Source organism: Pelobates fuscus, chromosome 6 (assembly GCF_036172605.1).
Source record: "Pelobates fuscus isolate aPelFus1 chromosome 6, aPelFus1.pri, whole genome shotgun sequence".
Taxonomy (NCBI): Eukaryota; Metazoa; Chordata; class Amphibia; order Anura; family Pelobatidae; genus Pelobates; species Pelobates fuscus.
The window spans coordinates 176,008,806-176,028,195 of NC_086322.1; the positions used below are offsets into that span (position 1 = coordinate 176,008,806).

The following is a 19,390-nucleotide window of genomic DNA, read 5'->3' on the forward strand; positions in this document are numbered from 1 at the left end:
ACATTTACATACATTAACAAACAGATAAAATAAAAGAGGAAAAGATTTACAGAATACTCTCAATTTACTAGCAAGGGACCAGTCTTTCAGTTTCAAAAGAGTTTTGGTAACAAAAATGGAAATCCATCAACACAGGGAAACACTCACAGACCCGAATGGGAGGTATATATTCATCAAGGGCACAATAGCTGAACACACATACACACTGGCATGCATCTACAGTCCAAACCGAACACAACACACATTCCTAGCCAAGACACTAGCCAAACTAGACCGCTTTAGAGAAGGCCTCCTCATACTAGCGGGAGATCTGAACCTTCCCCTGAACCCACGCCAAGACACCTCGAGAGGTGTTAGTGCCATACCACCACACTGCCTACAGGCAGCTAGGAGATCCCTGCACAAGGCGGGGTTGGCTGACAGCTGGAGGACAGCCCACCCAGATGGTAAGGATTATACCTGTTATTCGGCGGTACACAAATTGTACAGCCGAATAGATTACATCTTCATATCGCAGGAACATCTGTCGCTCCTCCGGGAAGCGCACATAGGGATAGCCTGCCAGTCTGATCATGCCCCTACAATGATGCAAATCAACTCCCCCCTTTTTAAACCAACGGAACGCCAATGGAAACTCAACGAGTCCATTCTGGCGGACCTGGTGATCCGTACCGAGGCACACCAGACCATCACTCAATACTTTGAACTTAACGAGACCCCTGACATGCCCCCGCTGACTCTGTGGGAAGCACATAAATGTGTAATCCGGGGGCACTTTATATCCAAATGCACCCACCGTAAGAGGGAAAAGACACGCCGCACCGCAGACCTGTCAAAACGGATCGCAGACCTGGAATGCGCCCACAAACAGACCTTAGACGACAACACCTATCTCCAGCTAACAGAGACCCGAAGGGAACTTAGGGACCTCCTTGCTCAGGAACACCTACACATACTGAGGAAATCATCCAGGTTCTTCTACGAGTTTTCCAATAAAAGCGGGAGACTCCTGGCACAAATGCTCCGAACCAAGAGGAGGGCACAACACATACACAAGCTTCAGACACGGGCGGGCACCCACACCAGCATGCCCAAAGGGATCATGGAAGCCTTCAGATCCTACTATACAGACCTTTACAACCTCAATCCACCCTCACAGGACGCCCCAAGTCGGATCCAACTCCAGAATATAACAAACTACCTATCGAAACACATCACCCGCAAGATAACTCCCGAAATCGCAGAAGACCTGGACAGCCCCCTGACACTGGAGGAATTGACCCTGGCATTAAAACGCTCAAAAACGCACCGGGCTCCGGGCCCAGACGGTCTCCCGCTCACATACTTGCGTTCATTCCAGGACATCCTCCTACCAAGACTCCTCGCAGGCCTTAACTCCATAAGAGAGGGTGGGAGCTTTCCCACGGACTCCCTGGCGGCGACAGTCACGGTCATTCCCAAGGAGGGCAAGGACCCCACCATCTGTGCTAACTACAGGCCCATCTCGTTATTGAATGCCGACCTGAAATTATTCACCAAGGCCCTTTCCTTGAGGCTGGCACGAATAATGCCTGACCTGGTCCACCCGGACCAGGTGGGCTTTATCCCGGGAAGAGAAGCCAGGGATGACACCATAAGAGCCCTTAATGTCATTCATGTCGCCAGGAAATCCAACAGAGCGACGGTACTCATATCAACAGACGCCGAAAAGGCATTCGATAGGGTGAACTGGAGGTTTATGGCCGAAACGTTACGACATATGGGCCTTGGACCACACATGCGCTCTTGGGTCTCCGCGCTTTATACCACCCCGACTGCGAGGATCAGAATCAACGGAGCCTTGACAAAGGCATTCCCCATCAGTAACGGCACACGTCAAGGATGCCCCCTGTCCCCTCTCCTGTTTGCCCTCACCCTGGAACCGTTCCTGGAGGCGGTCAGACAGGACGGGGGAATAGCGGGGGTCCAGGTGGGCGGAGAAGAACATCGGGTGGCGGCATACGCCGATGATATGCTCTTCTTTCTAGAACAGCCACTGATATCGGTCCCCAACCTACTGCGGGCATTTGAGACCTACGGACGACTCTCCGATCTGAAGCTAAACATCGACAAATCCGAAGCCATGACAATATCGAGAGATGAGGGCCTCGAAACCCGACTCAGCTCCCAATTCACGTTCTCTTGGTGCTCATCCAAACTTCGCTACCTGGGCACCTGGCTGCCGAAAGACCTATCACAACTATACCCACTGAATTTCCTCCCCATCCTGGCATCCATACAACAGGACCTGGCGCGCTGGACGGGCCACTACATATCGTGGTTCGGCCGCATTAATGCGGTAAAGATGAATATCCTGCCTCGGCTGCTCTATTTATTCGCAACCCTGCCAACAAGGATCCCTGGAGCCTTCTTCCGGTCGGCGGAGACGGCCATCCGACAATTCGTATGGAATCAGAGACCAACCCGACTCCGTAAGACCACACTAGAACGCCCCAAAGCTGCCGGGGGGGTGGGGTTACCCTCCCTCCTCGCCTACCATCAAGCAACCCACCTACAAAGAATAGTAGACTGGCACGCCCACCCTAGCCCCAGACGATGGGTACAGATGGAGACGACACAGTACCCGGATACCATCCCGTCCAGACTCTGGCTGGGGAGACTAACCTACACCGAATTACAGACGGGCAACCCCGTCATTGATGCCACACTCAAAACTTGGTGCTCACTTAGATACACCCGTCAATTGACGACCACCCCAAACCCCCTCACCCCAATCACCTATAACCCCGACCTGGCAGGGGGCCTCCCCCCCGCAACCTTTAAAAACATCCAAAGGTCAAACTGGATCTACACGAGGCAATGGTGCACGGGAAATGCACTGCGGCCACTGATGGACCTGATGGAAGGACGACCCCCCACACTACTGGACGCGTTTCACTACCACCAGGTGAAGAGATATTATACATTAATGCCCGGTAAAACCCAACTCCACAGGCAACTCACTGAATTCGAGCGAATGTGCACAGACAGGACACACATCGAACACGGGATCTCCCGGATGTACAGTATACTTCAGGAGTCGGAGGACAAGGGCAGGCCAGCCTATGTTAACAAGTGGGAAGAAGAGACCGAAACCCAACTTACGGAGCAGGAGTGGGTGAAAATATACCAGCTCACACACAAATGCTCCATAAGTTCGAAGTTCCAGGAAACAAACTACAAGGTATTGACCAGATGGTACCAAACACCGGAAGACCTCAGACGCATGCGAGTCACAGACACAGGGGAATGCTGGAGATGTGGAACCGAACGGGGTACCCACATACACATATGGTGGACGTGCCGGCATATCAAACCGTACTGGCAGATGATCCACTCAAAGATCAGGGAGATTACAGGCTCAGACATCCCACTACAACCCCTACAGATGCTCCTACACCACACACCCATACCAATACGCACATACAAAAACTCCCTCACCATTCACTTACTTACAGCAGCAAAAGCCCTAATACCACTACACTGGAAAAACACAACGGTCCCAACATTCCAACAATGGGTGGATAGAGTCGAAACCATCTATGACATGGAGATCATGACCGCCTCCCTGCAGGGGCGCTCCGACAAGTGTGCTCTTAGGTGGTTCCCATGGAAATCATATCTGTCAAATAGGACGGCATAGGCCGTCATCCGAGGCCACACAAGGGTAGGAAACCCGAGACGCGGCCACCAACGGCCTATGAGTAGACTGCTGTTGAAGGGCACTGCCGGCATGGGCGCGCGGGCCGAGGGGTCAAAGGCCGGACACCCCCACCCCCCTGTTCCCTCAGTCTAACCACCCTGATCCTAGGAACCCCCCCCTCCCAAAGTAAACTACTTGGACTGATAAACCGTAGAGACATTCCTGCTTACCCTGACCTGCTCCCCATCCTAAGACTATACCCGATAGCACCAAGGACTGATGGGACTATGACCCACCCACTGTAAGTCATGACAAACGGACCTCCCCTACTAAGCACCTCAGCTCCACGAACACGGAAGGGGACAGGTTATGCAAACCCCAGACCTTGATATCGTTCTTTTACGACATCCAAAGTTTTAATCTACCCTGTGGGATTTACCTACAAAGTTATATAGTTATATAAAAACTCAATAGAATGGTAACACGACTTGTGCCTGGAACTAGACATTGTTAAACTCAACTATTGTGTATACTCTACTGTCATAACACTTAAGACACGGCTCTTGCATGAGCCTGCAAAATGTCTATATTACAAACTCTTGTATTCATTGACTGTACCATTCGAAAAAAATAAAGAATTACAAAAAAAAAAATGGAAATCCAGTACATATTCAATGCCCCAAAACCAAAGTAACATTTAATATCCCTCCAAAACATTGTAACTTTGTAGTGCTGTATCTCAACTGTGAGAACGTTTCATTAAACGGACTCTATAGTCACCAAATAAAAGCAAGAAAGACAGGTCCCCCAGCCTTCCTTCTTGCTTTTATATGAACTTTCATTCATTAAAAAAAAAAAAATCGGTGTTTTTATATTAAAAACTTACCTCCGTTCCAGCGCCGAGCTCCCCGCTAGGCCGCGCCCCCTTTTTCGTCAAAATGACGAAATCGCGGGGCCCAATGGGACGGCTTCGCGCTGGACCAATCGCGTTCTTCATAGAGCGGCATTGAATGCCGCCCTATGAAGAACCTGAGCGCTTTACCGCGCATGTGCACGGAATGCGCGTTCGCGAGCTGAGCTGTCTGACTGACAGCTCAGCTCGCTTTCTAAAATTATCAATAATAATTTAGGGCCCCCACCCGCCCTGTGCGGCGGGTGGGGGCCCTAAAATTATCAATGAGGGGGGGGGGACCTACTGTCCCCCCCCGGCCCCCACCCCTGTGCGGCGGGTGGGGGCCCTAAAATTATCAATGAGGGGGGGACCTACTGTCCCCCCCCGGCCCCCACCTACTGTCCCCCCCCCGGCCCCCACCCCTGTGCGGCGGGTGGGGGCCCTAAAATTATCAATGAGGGGGGGACCTACTGTCCCCCCCCCGGCCCCCACCCCTGAGCGGCGGGTGGGGGCCCTACAATTATCAATAAGGGGGGGGACCTACTGTCCCCCCCCGGCCCCCACCCCTGTGCGGCGGGTGGGGGCCCTAAAATTATCAATGAGGGGGGGGACCTACTGCCCCCCCCCGGCCCCCACCCCTGAGCGGCGGGTGGGGGCCCTAAAATTATCAATGAGGGGGGGGACCTACTGTCCCCCCCCCGGCCCCCACCCCTGTGCGGCGGGTGGGGGCCCTAAAATTATCAATGAGGGGGGGACCTACTGTCCCCCCCCGGCCCCCACCCCTGAGCGGCGGGTGGGGGCCCTACAATTATCAATAAGGGGGGGGACCTACTGTCCCCCCACGGCCCCCACCCCTGTGCGGCGGGTGGGGGCCCTAAAATTATCAATGAGGGGGGGGACCTACTGCCCCCCCCCGGCCCCCACCCCTGAGCGGCGGGTGGGGGCCCTAAAATGATCAGTAAGGGGGGGGACCTACTGTCCCCCCCCGGCCCCCACCCCTGTGCGGCGGGTGGGGGCCCTAAAATGATCAATAAGGGGGGGGACCTACTGTCCCCCCCCCCGCCCCCACCCCTGAGCGGCGGGTGGGGGCCCTAAAATTATCAATAAGGGGGGGGACCTATTGTCCCCCCCCGGCCCCCACCCCTGAGCGGTGGGTGGGGGCCCTAAATACAAAGGGGGGGGGACCCTAGTTAACCCTCCCCCCCCCAAAAAAAAATATCTCCCTACCTACCCCCCTCACCCTAAAAATAATGAGGGGGGACCATTAACTAAAAACCTGTAAAAAAAATGAGATAAAATCAACTTACCATTCGATGTTTTCTTTCTTCTAAAATCTTCTTTCTTCAGCCCCAAAAAAGGCCAAATAAAAATCCATAATAACCGACGCAATTAAAAAAAAAAAAAAAAAAAAACGAGCGCAAAAAAAAATAATCCATCTTCACCCATGGAGGGCTCCGCGCAGACTGAGCTCCGCAGGGCGGGGGAAGGCTTATAAAGCCTTGCCCCGCCCTGCAATTAGGCTAAGAACACTCTGATTGGTGGGTTTAAGCCAATCAGAGTGCTCTTTGTCATTTTACAAGCGTGGGAAAGTTCTTTGGAATTTTCCCACGCTTGTAAAATGACAAAGAGCACTGTGATTGGATGGATTTCAAGCCATCCAATCACAGTGCTCTTTGTCATTTTACAAGCGTGGGAAAGTTCTTTGGAATTTTCCCACGCTTGTAAAATGACACAGAGCAATGTGATTGGATGGCTTGAAATCCATCCAATCACAGTGCTCTGTGTCATTTTACAAGCGTGGGAAAATTCCAAAGAACTTTCCCACGCTTGTAAAATGACAAAGAGCACTGTGATTGGATGGCTTGAAATCCATCCAATCACAGTGCTCTGTGTCATTTTACAAGCGTGGGAAAATTCCAAAGAACTTTCCCACGCTTGTAAAATGACAAAGAGCACTGTGATTGGATGGATTTCAAGCCATCCAATCACATTGCTCTGTGTCATTTTACAAGCGTGGGAAAATTCCAAAGAACTTTCCCACGCTTGTAAAATGACAAAGAGCACTGTGATTGGATGGATTTCAAGCCATCCAATCACATTGCTCTGTGTCATTTTACAAGCGTGGGAAAATTCCAAAGAACTTTCCCACGCTTGTAAAATGACAAAGAGCACTCTGATTGGCTTAAACCCACCAATCAGAGTGTTCTTAGCCTAATTGCAGGGCGGGGCAAGGCTTTATAAGCCTTCCCCCGCCCTGCGGAGCTCAGTCTGCGCGGAGCCCTCCATGGGTGAAGATGGATTATTTTTTTTGCGCTCGGGTTTTTTTTTTTTTTTTTTTATTGCGTCGGTTATTATGGATTTTTATTTGGCCTTTTTTGGGGCTGAAGAAAGAAGATTTTAGAAGAAAGAAAACATCGAATGGTAAGTTGTTTTTATCTTATTTTTTTTTTCTTTACAGGTTTTTAGTTAAAGGGTCCCCCCTCATTATTTTTAGGGTGAGGGGGGTAGGTAGGGAGATAAGTTTTTTTTTTTTTGGGGGGGGGGGGGGGGGGGAGAGGGTTAACTAGGGTCCCCACCCCCTTTGTATTTAGGGCCCCCACCCACCGCTCAGGGGTGGGGGCCGGGGGGGGGACAATAGGTCCCCCCCTATTGATAATTTTAGGGCCCCCACCCACCGCTCAGGGGTGGGGGCCGGGGGGGGGCAGTAGGTCCCCCCCCTTATTGTGAATTTTAGGGCCCCCACCCGCCGCACAGGGGTGGGGGCCGGGGGGGGACAGTAGGTCCCCCCCCTATTGTGAATTTTAGGGCCCCCACCCACCGCTCAGGGGTGGGGGCCGGGGGGGGGCAGTAGGTCCCCCCCCTTATTGTGAATTTTAGGGCCCCCACCCGCCGCACAGGGGTGGGGGCCGGGGGGGGACAGTAGGTCCCCCCCCTATTGTGAATTTTAGGGCCCCCACCCACCGCTCAGGGGTGGGGGCCGGGGGGGGGCAGTAGGTCCCCCCCCTTATTGTGAATTTTAGGGCCCCCACCCGCCGCACAGGGGTGGGGGCCGGGGGGGGACAGTAGGTCCCCCCCCTATTGTGAATTTTAGGGCCCCCACCCACCGCTCAGGGGTGGGGGCCGGGGGGGGGGGCAGTAGGCCCCCCCCCCCTTATTGTGAATTTTAGGGCCCCCACCCGCCGCACAGGGGTGGGGGCCGGGGGGGGGCAGTATGTCCCCCCCTTATTTTTTATTTTAAGGCCCCCACCCACCGCACAGGGGTGGGGGCCGGGGGGGACAATAGGTCCCCCCTTATTGATAATTTTAGTGCCCCCACCCGCCGCACAGGGGTGGGGGCCGGGGGGGCAGTATGTGCCACCCTTATTTTTAGGGCCCCCACTCACCGCTCAGGGGTGGGGGCCGGGGGGGGGGGGAGGAGAGTAGGTCCGTCCTCCCCCCCCCCCCCTTCAACCACTATTGTGGCCAGACAGCATCCCTGTGGGTTCGGGCTTCAGCTGTCAGCTGAAGCCACGCCCACAGCAGTGCTGACAGGCTGTCAGCACACAAAGCGCGTTCACAGTGCTTTGTGTGCTGATAGCCCGTCTGATGCATTCACCCAGAATGCATCGGACGAGAGGCCTTTTTAGGGCCTCTGAACTCGGAAGTCCCTCTGGTGGCTGTCTGATTGACTGCAACAAGAGGTGTTCCAAGCTTCCAATGTAAACACTGCATTTTCTCAGAAAATACAGTGCTTACAAGAAAAAGGCTCCGGGTAGCTGTAGCACTCACCTAAACAACCTCATTAAGCTGAAGTTGTTCAGGTGACTATAGTGTCCCTTTAAGGCTCTGGTAGTAATAAATATCACTGTGCCCCAGAGTCCAGTCATAAAATTCTAATACATTGTTTAGTTTACAAACAAAAAATAAACTTGCCTTATTAGCATTTCAGGTATTTTCAGACAATAGCCCATTGCTTCCCAGCCACAGTTCACCTAATCTTTAGTTTAATGCAGCCAAATTAACCCTTACCATGTTGTAGTCAAATCATACAACATCTATTGGGTAACAAGTCCATGCATCACAATAATCATATTTGACAACAAATACACAACACATTAATTGACAATATTTTTCACAAGGAACAATGAATCATGCCCACTAGGCATGACAAGAAGATATGGAATGTTCATATACATATATGTTCTGGAACCATTACTTATATAGAAAAATAATATGCCATGATCTGGGACAGAGAATGCAATGTAGTGAAATCAGCAGAAACATTTATTTATTCTGTACACTTTTAATTGAAATGAGCTTAACCCCTTAAGGACCAAACTTCTGGAATAAAAGGGAATCATGACACGTCACAGGTCATGTTTCCTTAAGGGGTTAAAGGAACACAAAAAAGTTAGAAACACAAACATGTATTCCTGACCCTATAGTTTTAAAAACACCATCTAGCCCCCCTGGCTCCACATAGCCCCCCTAAATATAGTAAAATCTTACCTTTATTCCAGTCTGCTGCTGCTGACTTTGTCACTGATCCGCCTGCTTGGCTGACATCATCAGAAGTGGTGATATCAACCAATCACAATGTTTTACCGTAGGAAAGCATTGGATTAGCAGAGACTGTCAAGGAGGCAGATCAGGGGCAGAGCCAGCACAAGTCAACACAGCCATGACCAATCATCGCCTCCTCAGACAGATGTGTTAAATCAATTCATCTCCATAAAGAATTTTCAGTGTCTCCATGCATAGAGTGAAGACATGGAATGTTAGTGCTGCTCATTGTGCAGCAATGCCCCAGGAAGCACCTCTAGTAGTCATCTGAGGAGTGGCCAGTGGAAGTATTCCTAGGCTGTAATGTAAACACTGCATTTTCTCTGAAAACACAGTGTTTACTGCAAAAAAATGGACTGACTATACTCACCAGGACAAATACAATACGCTGTAGTTGTTCTGGTGTCTATAGTATCCCTTTAACGACATCGTTTTTTTAGAACATTTTACTTTTTTTTTTTTTAAATCAGCCGGAACAGCCATGTTGAATCAGACGCTACTGTTATCTGACCAACCTGCTGCTGTGATTACTCGGTGTGAACCAATATCAGCCAGCTAGTTAGGTTGATGAGAAGTCAAATTACAGTAATGTCTCAGCCAATGTGGCTGCTCAGCCAGATAACGTGACATTTTCTCTAGAATATCTAAACACATAATTTTTTAATCAGGTTGGTCTGGTATGCCTATTTACATATATAAACCTTTACTGGCTACTGAATTTTCATCTTGTTTCTGAAGAAGTGGGGCTAACACCCACGAAACGCGTTAGACCACACCAGTACTGAGCAGGATACGGACACAGGATTTCGTAAACCAGCAACAAGGGATTCCCTCTCCTCTCCCGACTAGTGAGAGTGTGCACCCTAAGATCTGGGGACCAATCGGCCGACAGCGCGCATTACCCAGAGTGAGGTCTGGGACGCACGCCAACCTCACGGCCGACAGCCAGAAGATTACAGTTTCTTGCAACACTGTATCTATATCCATCCTGGGAGGCCCCTGCGGTTTATTCGATTTTAGAAATGCCAAACTGCTGGTAATATCCTTGTTATACGTTCCTGGCTCATATTTTTATACTTTTAATACTAATTATTATTTTTATAAATTCCTAGTGTTTTTACTTTTGATTGAAAAATTATATCCAATAAATTCCACATTACTGCATTTATTCACTTATTCATTTTCTCCTTTTTTTATATATATATTTTTTAACGGTTTTAAAGAGATATGGTTTATAGTACATTATAGAATACAGCCATATATACCGTATATCTAATACATAATACAAGAGGTTTATATCTCTAGTACAAAGTTTAACATCTGACATATACCTCAAGTTACTCTGTCTATAACAGATTTAAAGACGTATACACCATATATAATTATTTCACGTTTTTTTGCCACAAATAGGGAACAGTTCCTCATACTGTTCTCCTATAGCATCCTTTCCTGTTTGGAGCTTTAAATCAAAAGTATATTATTTGGTGTGTAGCAAAATTTGACTCTGCCTTTAGCAGATTTAAAGACATACACCCCATATATGCAAGTGCTGTGCTCCTTCTGAATCACCAGAATACATTAGAATAAGCCTTTCTGAATGAACTGACTCCTGGGCCCACTGCACCCGATCTCTTTTTTTTTATTTCAGTTGCGACCCAAAATAACATAATTTTTTAATAACCATTCAGTTTTCATCAAATGTAACTTTAAAAAAAACTAGTGAATATCTGATTATAGTTGACCTTTAATAATTATGAAGGCAGCCATCTGTGTGATAAATATAGTCTGAATACCTAGTAAGGAAATCCTTATGACCTATGAGCAGAGTGCGGCTTAAACTGAAGAGTTCATAATTCCACTTTTTGGACACAACAAACCTCAGATATTTTTTTATTTTTATTTGCCAAGATATACAAAATCCTGCTGTGTTGTATCATTATGTATTTCAAATTGAATTACCAAGATCTCGTAGATGAGTTGCAGAGTCATGTTCTGCTGTCCTCAGAAAATTACAATTGGGAGAATCAGTAAATACCAAAGCAGAGCTCAAATACACAACAACTGGAGCCTGGTTCACTTCAATAAACATAAATGGTTCTCAAATTACCTCTCCAAGTTGTATGCAATATTGCGTGCATTGGAATGATGGTCACGTTATTTTACAGGCATCTCACATACACCTACAACTTGCATAGCACATGGGGAAAATTGAGAAAATTTAGGATACCTTAAACGAAAGTTCATCTGCATTCTCACCACAGAAGTCATAAAGTGCCCGAGCTTTTCCTGTTTGTCCTCCCTGAGTTTGCGGCGGTATCAATCCTACTTAATGGAAACAAATAAGTATAAGACATCCAGAGATTGTAACAAGGACTGATTTATCTGCAATCCGTTTCATTAAACACTGGTGTTCTGTGTGGTGTAAGCAATTTATTGATTGACTAAATATTTGCACACAAACCTTACTGCTGACATAATTTATTATATAGTTTGATCAAATGCGGATTCTTTTAAATCAAACAAAGTAAGGGATTTAAAAGAGATTAGCGCCTGCTTATAGGGATCTTACTTTGCATGGAGTCTGAGAAAGGTGATGTAAACGAGTATGTTGCAAAGCAGATGTAAACCCAGAAACTAATAAACTATAACATGCTGGAAACATATCATGTGCTTCAAACTGTCCAAGAGTTACTAAGAAGCAAAAACACTGGAGTGTTAAAACTCAAACCAAGTCACCCCCCTAGAACAGGACAGTTTCCGCTCTTATTAAATCTTGTCTGGAGGATTTACCAAAAAAGCTGGAAAAAGAGACATTGTAATGATAAAAAGTCTTCAGGATATATTACAAGACTGTCATGCAATGTAACTTAGGGCACATCCAAATCACCCAATTTATGTCATGTAAACAATGTGCTAACGAAACAGCTAGGAATACATACAATGGATTTAAAGTAAGCCTTGTATAACATGCTATTTACTATACGTCAACATTTCCAGGTCACTGCACTTAATCTGCATCTATGAATTAGCTAAACATTTGGCTAGCACAATTTATAGAGGAGAAAACAGTGGAGATTATAAACACACACACACACTCGCGCGCTCTAGCATTGTGCTCAGTAATTATCTTATGTTTCCCAAAGGCATGTCTTGTAAAGTTCTAAAACTGCTCTCTTGAACATGATTAGCTAAGCTGATAATGAGGTAAGTCACCCTTCACTAACATTACCCTTCTCATTGTCCCCAAGCAGGGTGCTTTATCTCCTCTAATTAGCAGCCACGGTTAAATGAAACTGTATTATTGGCATGCAATGTTTATGATAAGCTATAACGAGACTGTGATGCACAACTGTGTTAAATGCTATGTGGAGGACACATTCCCATCAGATCAAGCTAATTATCCTGCAGTAGAAGAGGGATGGACAATAGTAGATTGTCATAACAGCAAATTCACGGTTTGTAAAAATCAAAATCTCATTATCATTATTAATTATTGCATTCCTTAAGGCCATCATATGCCTCCATTTAACAGATACAAATTGGTACAGAAAGTTGTGAGAAATCAACTTGATTTTTTTTTTGCCTCAGAGCTAATCTGATATTTTAGAAGAAATACATTAGGCTGATTTTATACATTCATTTATTTTATCGAAATAAAACAAATAATAGGTGAACATACATGGGTCAGTAAAGGCTAAAACCATAGCCTACAATAAAGAATAATGACCAATTAAGGTTTACTACCCACACTGGTGCATAGATGTAAAATGTTTGGGTAGACCCCTAAACATCAATATTAGGAAAATGAAACAACAACAAACGAGATAATGACAATGGAAAGAATAAAGAAAAATTGTACAGTGAGAAAGAATAGAAAGCTTTCCAGGGAGCAGGAGTTGAGTGTGGCAGGGTTATATTTGTTATTGTTAACACTGTTATATTTGTATTATTTTATTTAAGACGTATCTGTTTGGTTATTTATTGTCCTCCATTTGGAGATGCGGACAATATTTGGTTTGACATTGGATGCTTGTTTTAGTTGTTTGTTCAGACTCGGTCAGAATCTGTTAGAGCTGCTCTTGTAGCAGTAACATAATGGATACCCATTCATTGAACCTCACTAGAAATTATATTCTAATCATTTGGAAAAAACCTGAGGACATTTTTTTCCAACATATAAATAAAAATGTTTCATTGTTGATTGTTACACCTGTTATCAATAGACATCAGATAGATTTTTTTTAGATTTGACAATTTATTTTGAGAATTCGCCTTAATTTAATTCGCCTTAATGTAATTAGTTAATTAAAAAATGACATTTTAAACCCACATATATGAACAGCTTTATTGAAGCTAATAGTGGCCACCATCCGGGAGAACCAAAAAGTTTATATATTAGACCACAGTTTCCCAATTGGTGTTCCGCCGAATCCACGAGAACAAAATTGGGGTCCGCTGCATTTTGCCACATCCAAGATGGCCGCCGCTACCTGCCGTTCCCGGAAGGTCGGAAACAGCAAAGATCGCAAGAGCGCGATCTAAAGCCCGCCCTGCCGTCAGAGCCTGCCCTGCCATCAGCCAGCCAGCCCTGCTGTCAGCCATTTTCTATCACTCGTGGTAGAGGAGTGATAGAGAGTGGAGCTGATAGTTAAAGCTCTGTTATTGTAATAAAAAGCTCTGTTAGGTAGGGACATAGAAAGCTCTGTTAGGTAGGGACATTGAAAGGCTCTGTCAGGGGCATTGAAATTCTCTGCTAGGGACATTAAAAGACTCTGTCAGGGGCAAAAAAACTGGTAAATGAACATGTATTCCTGATCCTATAGTGCAAAACCCACCATTTAGGTGGCTTGCCCACCTCAGAATGGGTTAAAACTGACCTTATTTTAAGCTCTCCATGGGTCCGCCGGCGTTGGTCACGCACCCTTTGTGACATCAGAATGGCAGATTTTTATGGATTGGCTAAAATCAACAAGGGGACGGGGTCAAACGCTGTTTTTGCCAATCAGTACCTCCTCATAGAGATGCACTGAATCAATGCATCTCTAGAAGGAAAATTCAGTGTCCCCATGTAGAGCGTGGGGACGCTGAACGGCAGAACTGCCTACTGTGCAGCACTGAGCCAGGAAGCACCTCCAATGGCCATCTGAGGAGTGGCCACTTGGAGGTGTCCCTAGGGGCAATGTAAACACTGCCTTTTCTCTGAAAATACAGCATTTGCATGAAAATGCCTGAACGCAATGATTATACTCGCCAGAACAACTACATTAAGCTATAGTTGTTCTGGTGACTATAGTGTCCCTCTGAAAAATACAGTTAAAGTGTTCATATCTTTTTTCTCCAAGTCTAACTGTAAAATCCTGCTTAAGTTCAGTTCTTTCTAAGAGTGTTATCAAAATCAGCATCCTTTTCAGTCAGGTTGTAAGATTTTTTAAAGAGTTTTTTTTTTTTTTTTACCAATAAACAATTTGAATTTGGAAAGCTGGTTGTAGCAGGGAACTCTTCAGAGAAAAATTATTACTACTTCCACCTGATCGGCACTTATAGAAACTGAGAAAGAAGATACAACTATAAATCCAGAAAAAATGCCAGAAATAGTTGTACCTGCTTTTCCTCAAATAGCAGAGACAAGTGACAAGTAAAAAAAAATAAAAAAGGAAAGCACACAATGCTGGCCAATCTTCTTCTCAAACAAAGAAAACAAAATATGATGATAGCTACTTGTCATTTGGATTCACAAGTGCCAGAAATGAAGATTGTCCTGAAGCACAGTGCGTAATTTGCAATAAAATATTGCCGAACAGTTCATTAGCACCTGCTAAACGTGGAGTACAAAGATAAAGACATTGACTTTTTAAAGCGAGAGCTAAAGGAGTATCAGAAGAGTAAACAATTTCTGAGCAAAAAAATTCTAAATGCTAATGAAAAAGCCACAGAGGCTTCTTACAGAGTGAGTTACCGCATAGCACTTGCAGGAGAGGCACACGGAATTGGGGAAATAGTGCCATGTATTTTATTTACTTTTTATTTTTTTAATTCTTTATTTTAGTTGTGGATTTGATCATACAGTGAAAGGTACAATAAACTGATTTTCCACTTTTTTTTGTTTAAAAGGTGAGTAAGTAAGCATAACATGCACATGTTACAATATATCAGAAATAACAAGGCTAAGGGATTTGTGCTAAAGCTGAGCTTGTGTATTGAAGTGTAAGTGAACGTGCTTGTCTGGGGCCATGGTGGTTAGACTCGTGAGGCATTCTCTTGGCTGGGCCGGGTAATCCTGTGGTGTTGGGGTCGCACAGGGGTTAGTGCTGTTATGTGCTGAGAGTTTGGGGTGGCCTGTGAGAGGTGAGACCTAGGTTTATCAGGCTCAGAGGTGTGTGGTAAGTGGTTGGGCAAGTGATGGGGCGCCTGGGCTCTCTTGCCGGTATTGAGCACGTCTCCGTTTGTACCTTTCTGTGCCTGGTCTGGCCTTCGTCCATGCCATATTGTGACAGTGTGTTAATTAGAGTGTGAGTTGGTAGGGGCTTGAACTGATTGTGGGTGTTATGAGAGTGGTCGGCTTGCCTAGGCGCGCTGCTATCCTCTGTGGGGTCCGGCTTCAGATGGCTAGTAGCCTATGACTTATTAAAGTAATGCACAGACTTAGCTCGGCTGGTAAAGATTTAGGTCTGATAGTGCCTAGTGAAGGTGTACGGCTAGGTCTGCTTCTGGGCAACTATCCAGTGCATCAGCGATGCTAGGTAGCGGCAGACTCTTAGTTTTAGTCCCATGGGTCCGCTGTAGAGGGGTAGGGACCTCTCCTCGGCTCAAACGGGGCGATGTTGTCCACGTCCCATTGAAGTCTCCGAGGACTGCCTCTCGTTGCTTCCACCCACGCAGTGATTCCCCACTGGGTCAGAAACTGTTGGCCCTCTGCTGGTGAATTAAGCTTATGAACTGTCCCCTCCATGGTGATCTGTAGGGAGCGTGGTGAACCCCAGCGGTATGAGATTTTCATCTGTCTCAGCACACTGTTAACAGGGTGCATTGATTGTCTCCAAAGCATGGTGGGTCTTGACAGGTCATTATAGAATGCCAGGGTGTGTTGTTCAAAGGATAGGGAGGGTAAGTCCCTGACCGCTGTCATGATTGCCACATTGTTGTGTGCCTGCTGGAGTGGTCTGCCCTGCCTGCGGATTCTATAAATATTATCCACAAGGATATTCTTGGCCTGCTTGTGTGGAAGTATGTGTTGTATCAGGCATCTCAGGAATTGTGGCAGTTCTGTCTGCTCCACCGTGATAGGGATGCCTCTGATTTTAATGTTTTTGCTGCCAAAGCGGTCTAGGTACTCTGCCATCTGTTGTGCCATGGTGGCTTGGGCTGTTTTATTCTGCTTCTGTTTGGCGGCGAGGGAGGCCTGCTCGGCCTTGAGGTGGGTGGATGTCTCCTCTGTGGCCTTAAATCTCCCTGTAAGCGAGAGCATATCCTCTTGTAGGATCGCTAGATCTGCTTGCAACATCTTGCGGATATCGCGGAGCAATGTTTTAATATCACCCTTTGTGGCTGGGGTGATGTCCTCCTCAACCGAGGATTCCATATGCAGGTCGCTAGGGGAATCTCGTCCAGTGTGTCCACGGAGGGTTCCTCCTCGGACGATGAGCTCTCTGCAAGCTGTTTGCCATTTTGGGAGCCATTTTGGGAGCCATGCGCGGGAGGCCTCCCTGCATGTATTCTCCAATATTTCTGGTCCCCAAGGCCATGGCTGCTTTATTCTTCTTGGCCCGTTTTCCCATTGCGTTGTGGGGGTGTATCGTTGGTTTACCGTCAGTGTAACACCCGGTTTGCTGTGGTTTTTGAGCTTGGTGATATGGAGCTTCAGCTATGCACGTCTGCTCAGCTTGCTGGTCAGCTCCGCCCCCCATGCCTTGTCTGTCGAGCAAAATAATTTGAACTCTTTGCCAACACTTAAGGATTTTCTTGATGAAATTTGCAATGAAATTGTAGATCATTTTCGCAATTTAATCACATCTATTAATCAGTATTTTCCATTCTTGAATGAAAACAATAATGAATGGGTTCGAAATCCATTCATAAAAGACAAGTCAGTCAATTTTTCTGATGTAGATTTTGAGAATCTGATCGATATAACTTTTGACAGTCAACCAAGCCAAAAATTTGAAAATAAGTTTCTCTTATCGCTTTTTGGGGTGATTTACACGAAGAATACCCAGAATTGTCCAAGCGGGCAATCAAAGTTCTGTTGCCATTCGCCAGCACATACTCATGTGAAACTGGATTCTCACTTTACTCTGCAACAAAAAAAAAGTATCGAAATCGACTTGACGCAACTGCAGACATGTGAATACAATTGTCAACAATTAAACCAGATATAAAAAGAATTTGCCAGCAAAAGAGAACATTACACTCTGCTCATTGAAAGGTTTGCGCTGGGTACGGGGGGGTTTCCAAAGTTTTATTAGACTAAAGGAATGTCAAGAGAGGAGATTTCCTCATTGACAAACATCATACTAATAACAACACAAATTAATTTGAATACTCTATCAATACTCTGTTTCATTTAAAATCATTGTATAAACTGCATTATTAAAAAAAACATTGGCCTATACTGCAGCAAGATTCCTTTTTAGGGTCTGATTTTTAGAAAATGAAAATTTTTTATGAATTACCTGGCATCAAGCACATTTAGGAACAATAGTGGACGTGGTCGAACAACAATAAGGGAAGGCTTTTACACGTGTGGCCACTGTAAAGCCTACCTTTTTTTTTTTTTTAAACCAGCTCGTATCCTTTCTTTTACAAGTAGACACAGACAATCATATTTTAGGATTAAAGGTAGGGTTTCCGGTTATCCACACATGTTGTGCACCTTCTCACATGTGGATGTGGTTCTTATATGTCAGGAGAACAGGTAGAAAAGCAAAATACATGAATAATATTCAAAATAGAATTACTTCACATTTAGTTCCTTACCATTGTAACAAATGCCCCTCGTTTAAATTCAATAATCTATCCTTTATTATCATAGATCAAGTTGTCTTAGATGAAAAGGGAGGAGATATTATGAAGCTAAGGAGGAGGGAAGGGTTCTGGATTTATAAACTGCAAACATTACAGCCCAAAGGGCTAAATCAGTGTCAAACGTGCTACAAATAAGCATAATTAATAAAGCTTGTATATTAATATTTTAAGCACCCGTCTGGATAATCCAATGGTTATCCATTATCTATAGTAGGTAGAGGAATAGCCTTACACGGCTAGTATAGTTCACTTGCACTGGGGATATATGTGGTTTGTGTATGTATAGGTGCATGCAGAGTGGACTGTGATCCCATTTACCTCAGGATACTGATTAAATTTTTCCAGTTTTTACCTCGTCCACTTTATTGTGGATTAGGTGAATCATTCCTGTGTTGTTATTATTATTCGGGTTAAGCCATTTGGACACTACTAGAGTGTCTAAACTGGTGTATAGATCCCAAGAAGTAAACTCTTGGGTATCTTATTCTTTTTTTTTTTAATTCTTTATTTTTCTTAGTGCATAGAGTAACATTTTTGCTTGTGACGCCACGACAGCATGACAAACATATAGCAAAATCACAGGTAAATACATTGTCGTGACAAATGAAGAACTGCACATTTTTATGGTTTAAGTAAACAGGTTGAAACATAAGTTTGAGCTTAGAATCTGAGAGACTACAGGAGGAAACAGACATATTAGTTTATGATAAACAAGCTGGATGAATCATGGAAGATGTGTTTCTAAGGCAGGCTAACTAAAGGTCAAAGTTTAGCTCCTGAGTTGGTGCAAAGGTAAAAGGTAACAATGCTAACAATCAAGGGTATCAGCTATATGGTAGTTGATTTTAAGGCTAAACCAAGTGGGTGCCAATATTAGTAGTAACTGTTGCTTGTGTTACGGTGCATGGAGTTAAAGTAAATCATATTACCCAGATTGCCAGGTGAGTATGTTTGGCAGTTATAGGTATATAAGCTTAACAATACACGTTTGGCGGATCTGTAAGTGCTAGGTAAGGTCAACTGTGAGTTAAATCAAGCCCATCAGTCTAACGTGCCGTATTAGCAGCGACTATGGAGCATGTTATGGTGTATAGCAAAGGAAACATATACTGGCATAACCCCTGGGAATGACAGTTTGACGCTCTCGCTAACTAGTGGTAGTCTAGGTCAGCAAGTGCTGCAAATGTCCTTGTGAGTGCTCAGCCCACCCCACAGGGTGGAATTGTGCTGCGGTGTGCGAGAACCAGTCCATG

At 45.5% G+C, this 19,390-nt stretch overlaps 1 protein-coding gene across 7 annotated transcripts in view; it reads right to left on the bottom strand.

Moving 5' to 3' along the window:
• SH3D19 (SH3 domain containing 19) overlaps nt 1-19,390 on the bottom strand; it is a 129,736-nt gene that overhangs the window by 2,876 nt on the left and 107,470 nt on the right. For 5 of the 7 annotated variants that reach the window (XM_063458505.1, XM_063458508.1, XM_063458506.1 and 2 more), the window contains one exon: nt 11,344-11,441. In XM_063458505.1, the coding sequence (XP_063314575.1) occupies nt 11,344-11,441 (98 nt within the window). The remainder of the gene's footprint in view (nt 1-11,343; nt 11,442-19,390) is intronic. The other 2 variants (XM_063458509.1, XM_063458504.1) reach the window with 1 other exon arrangement.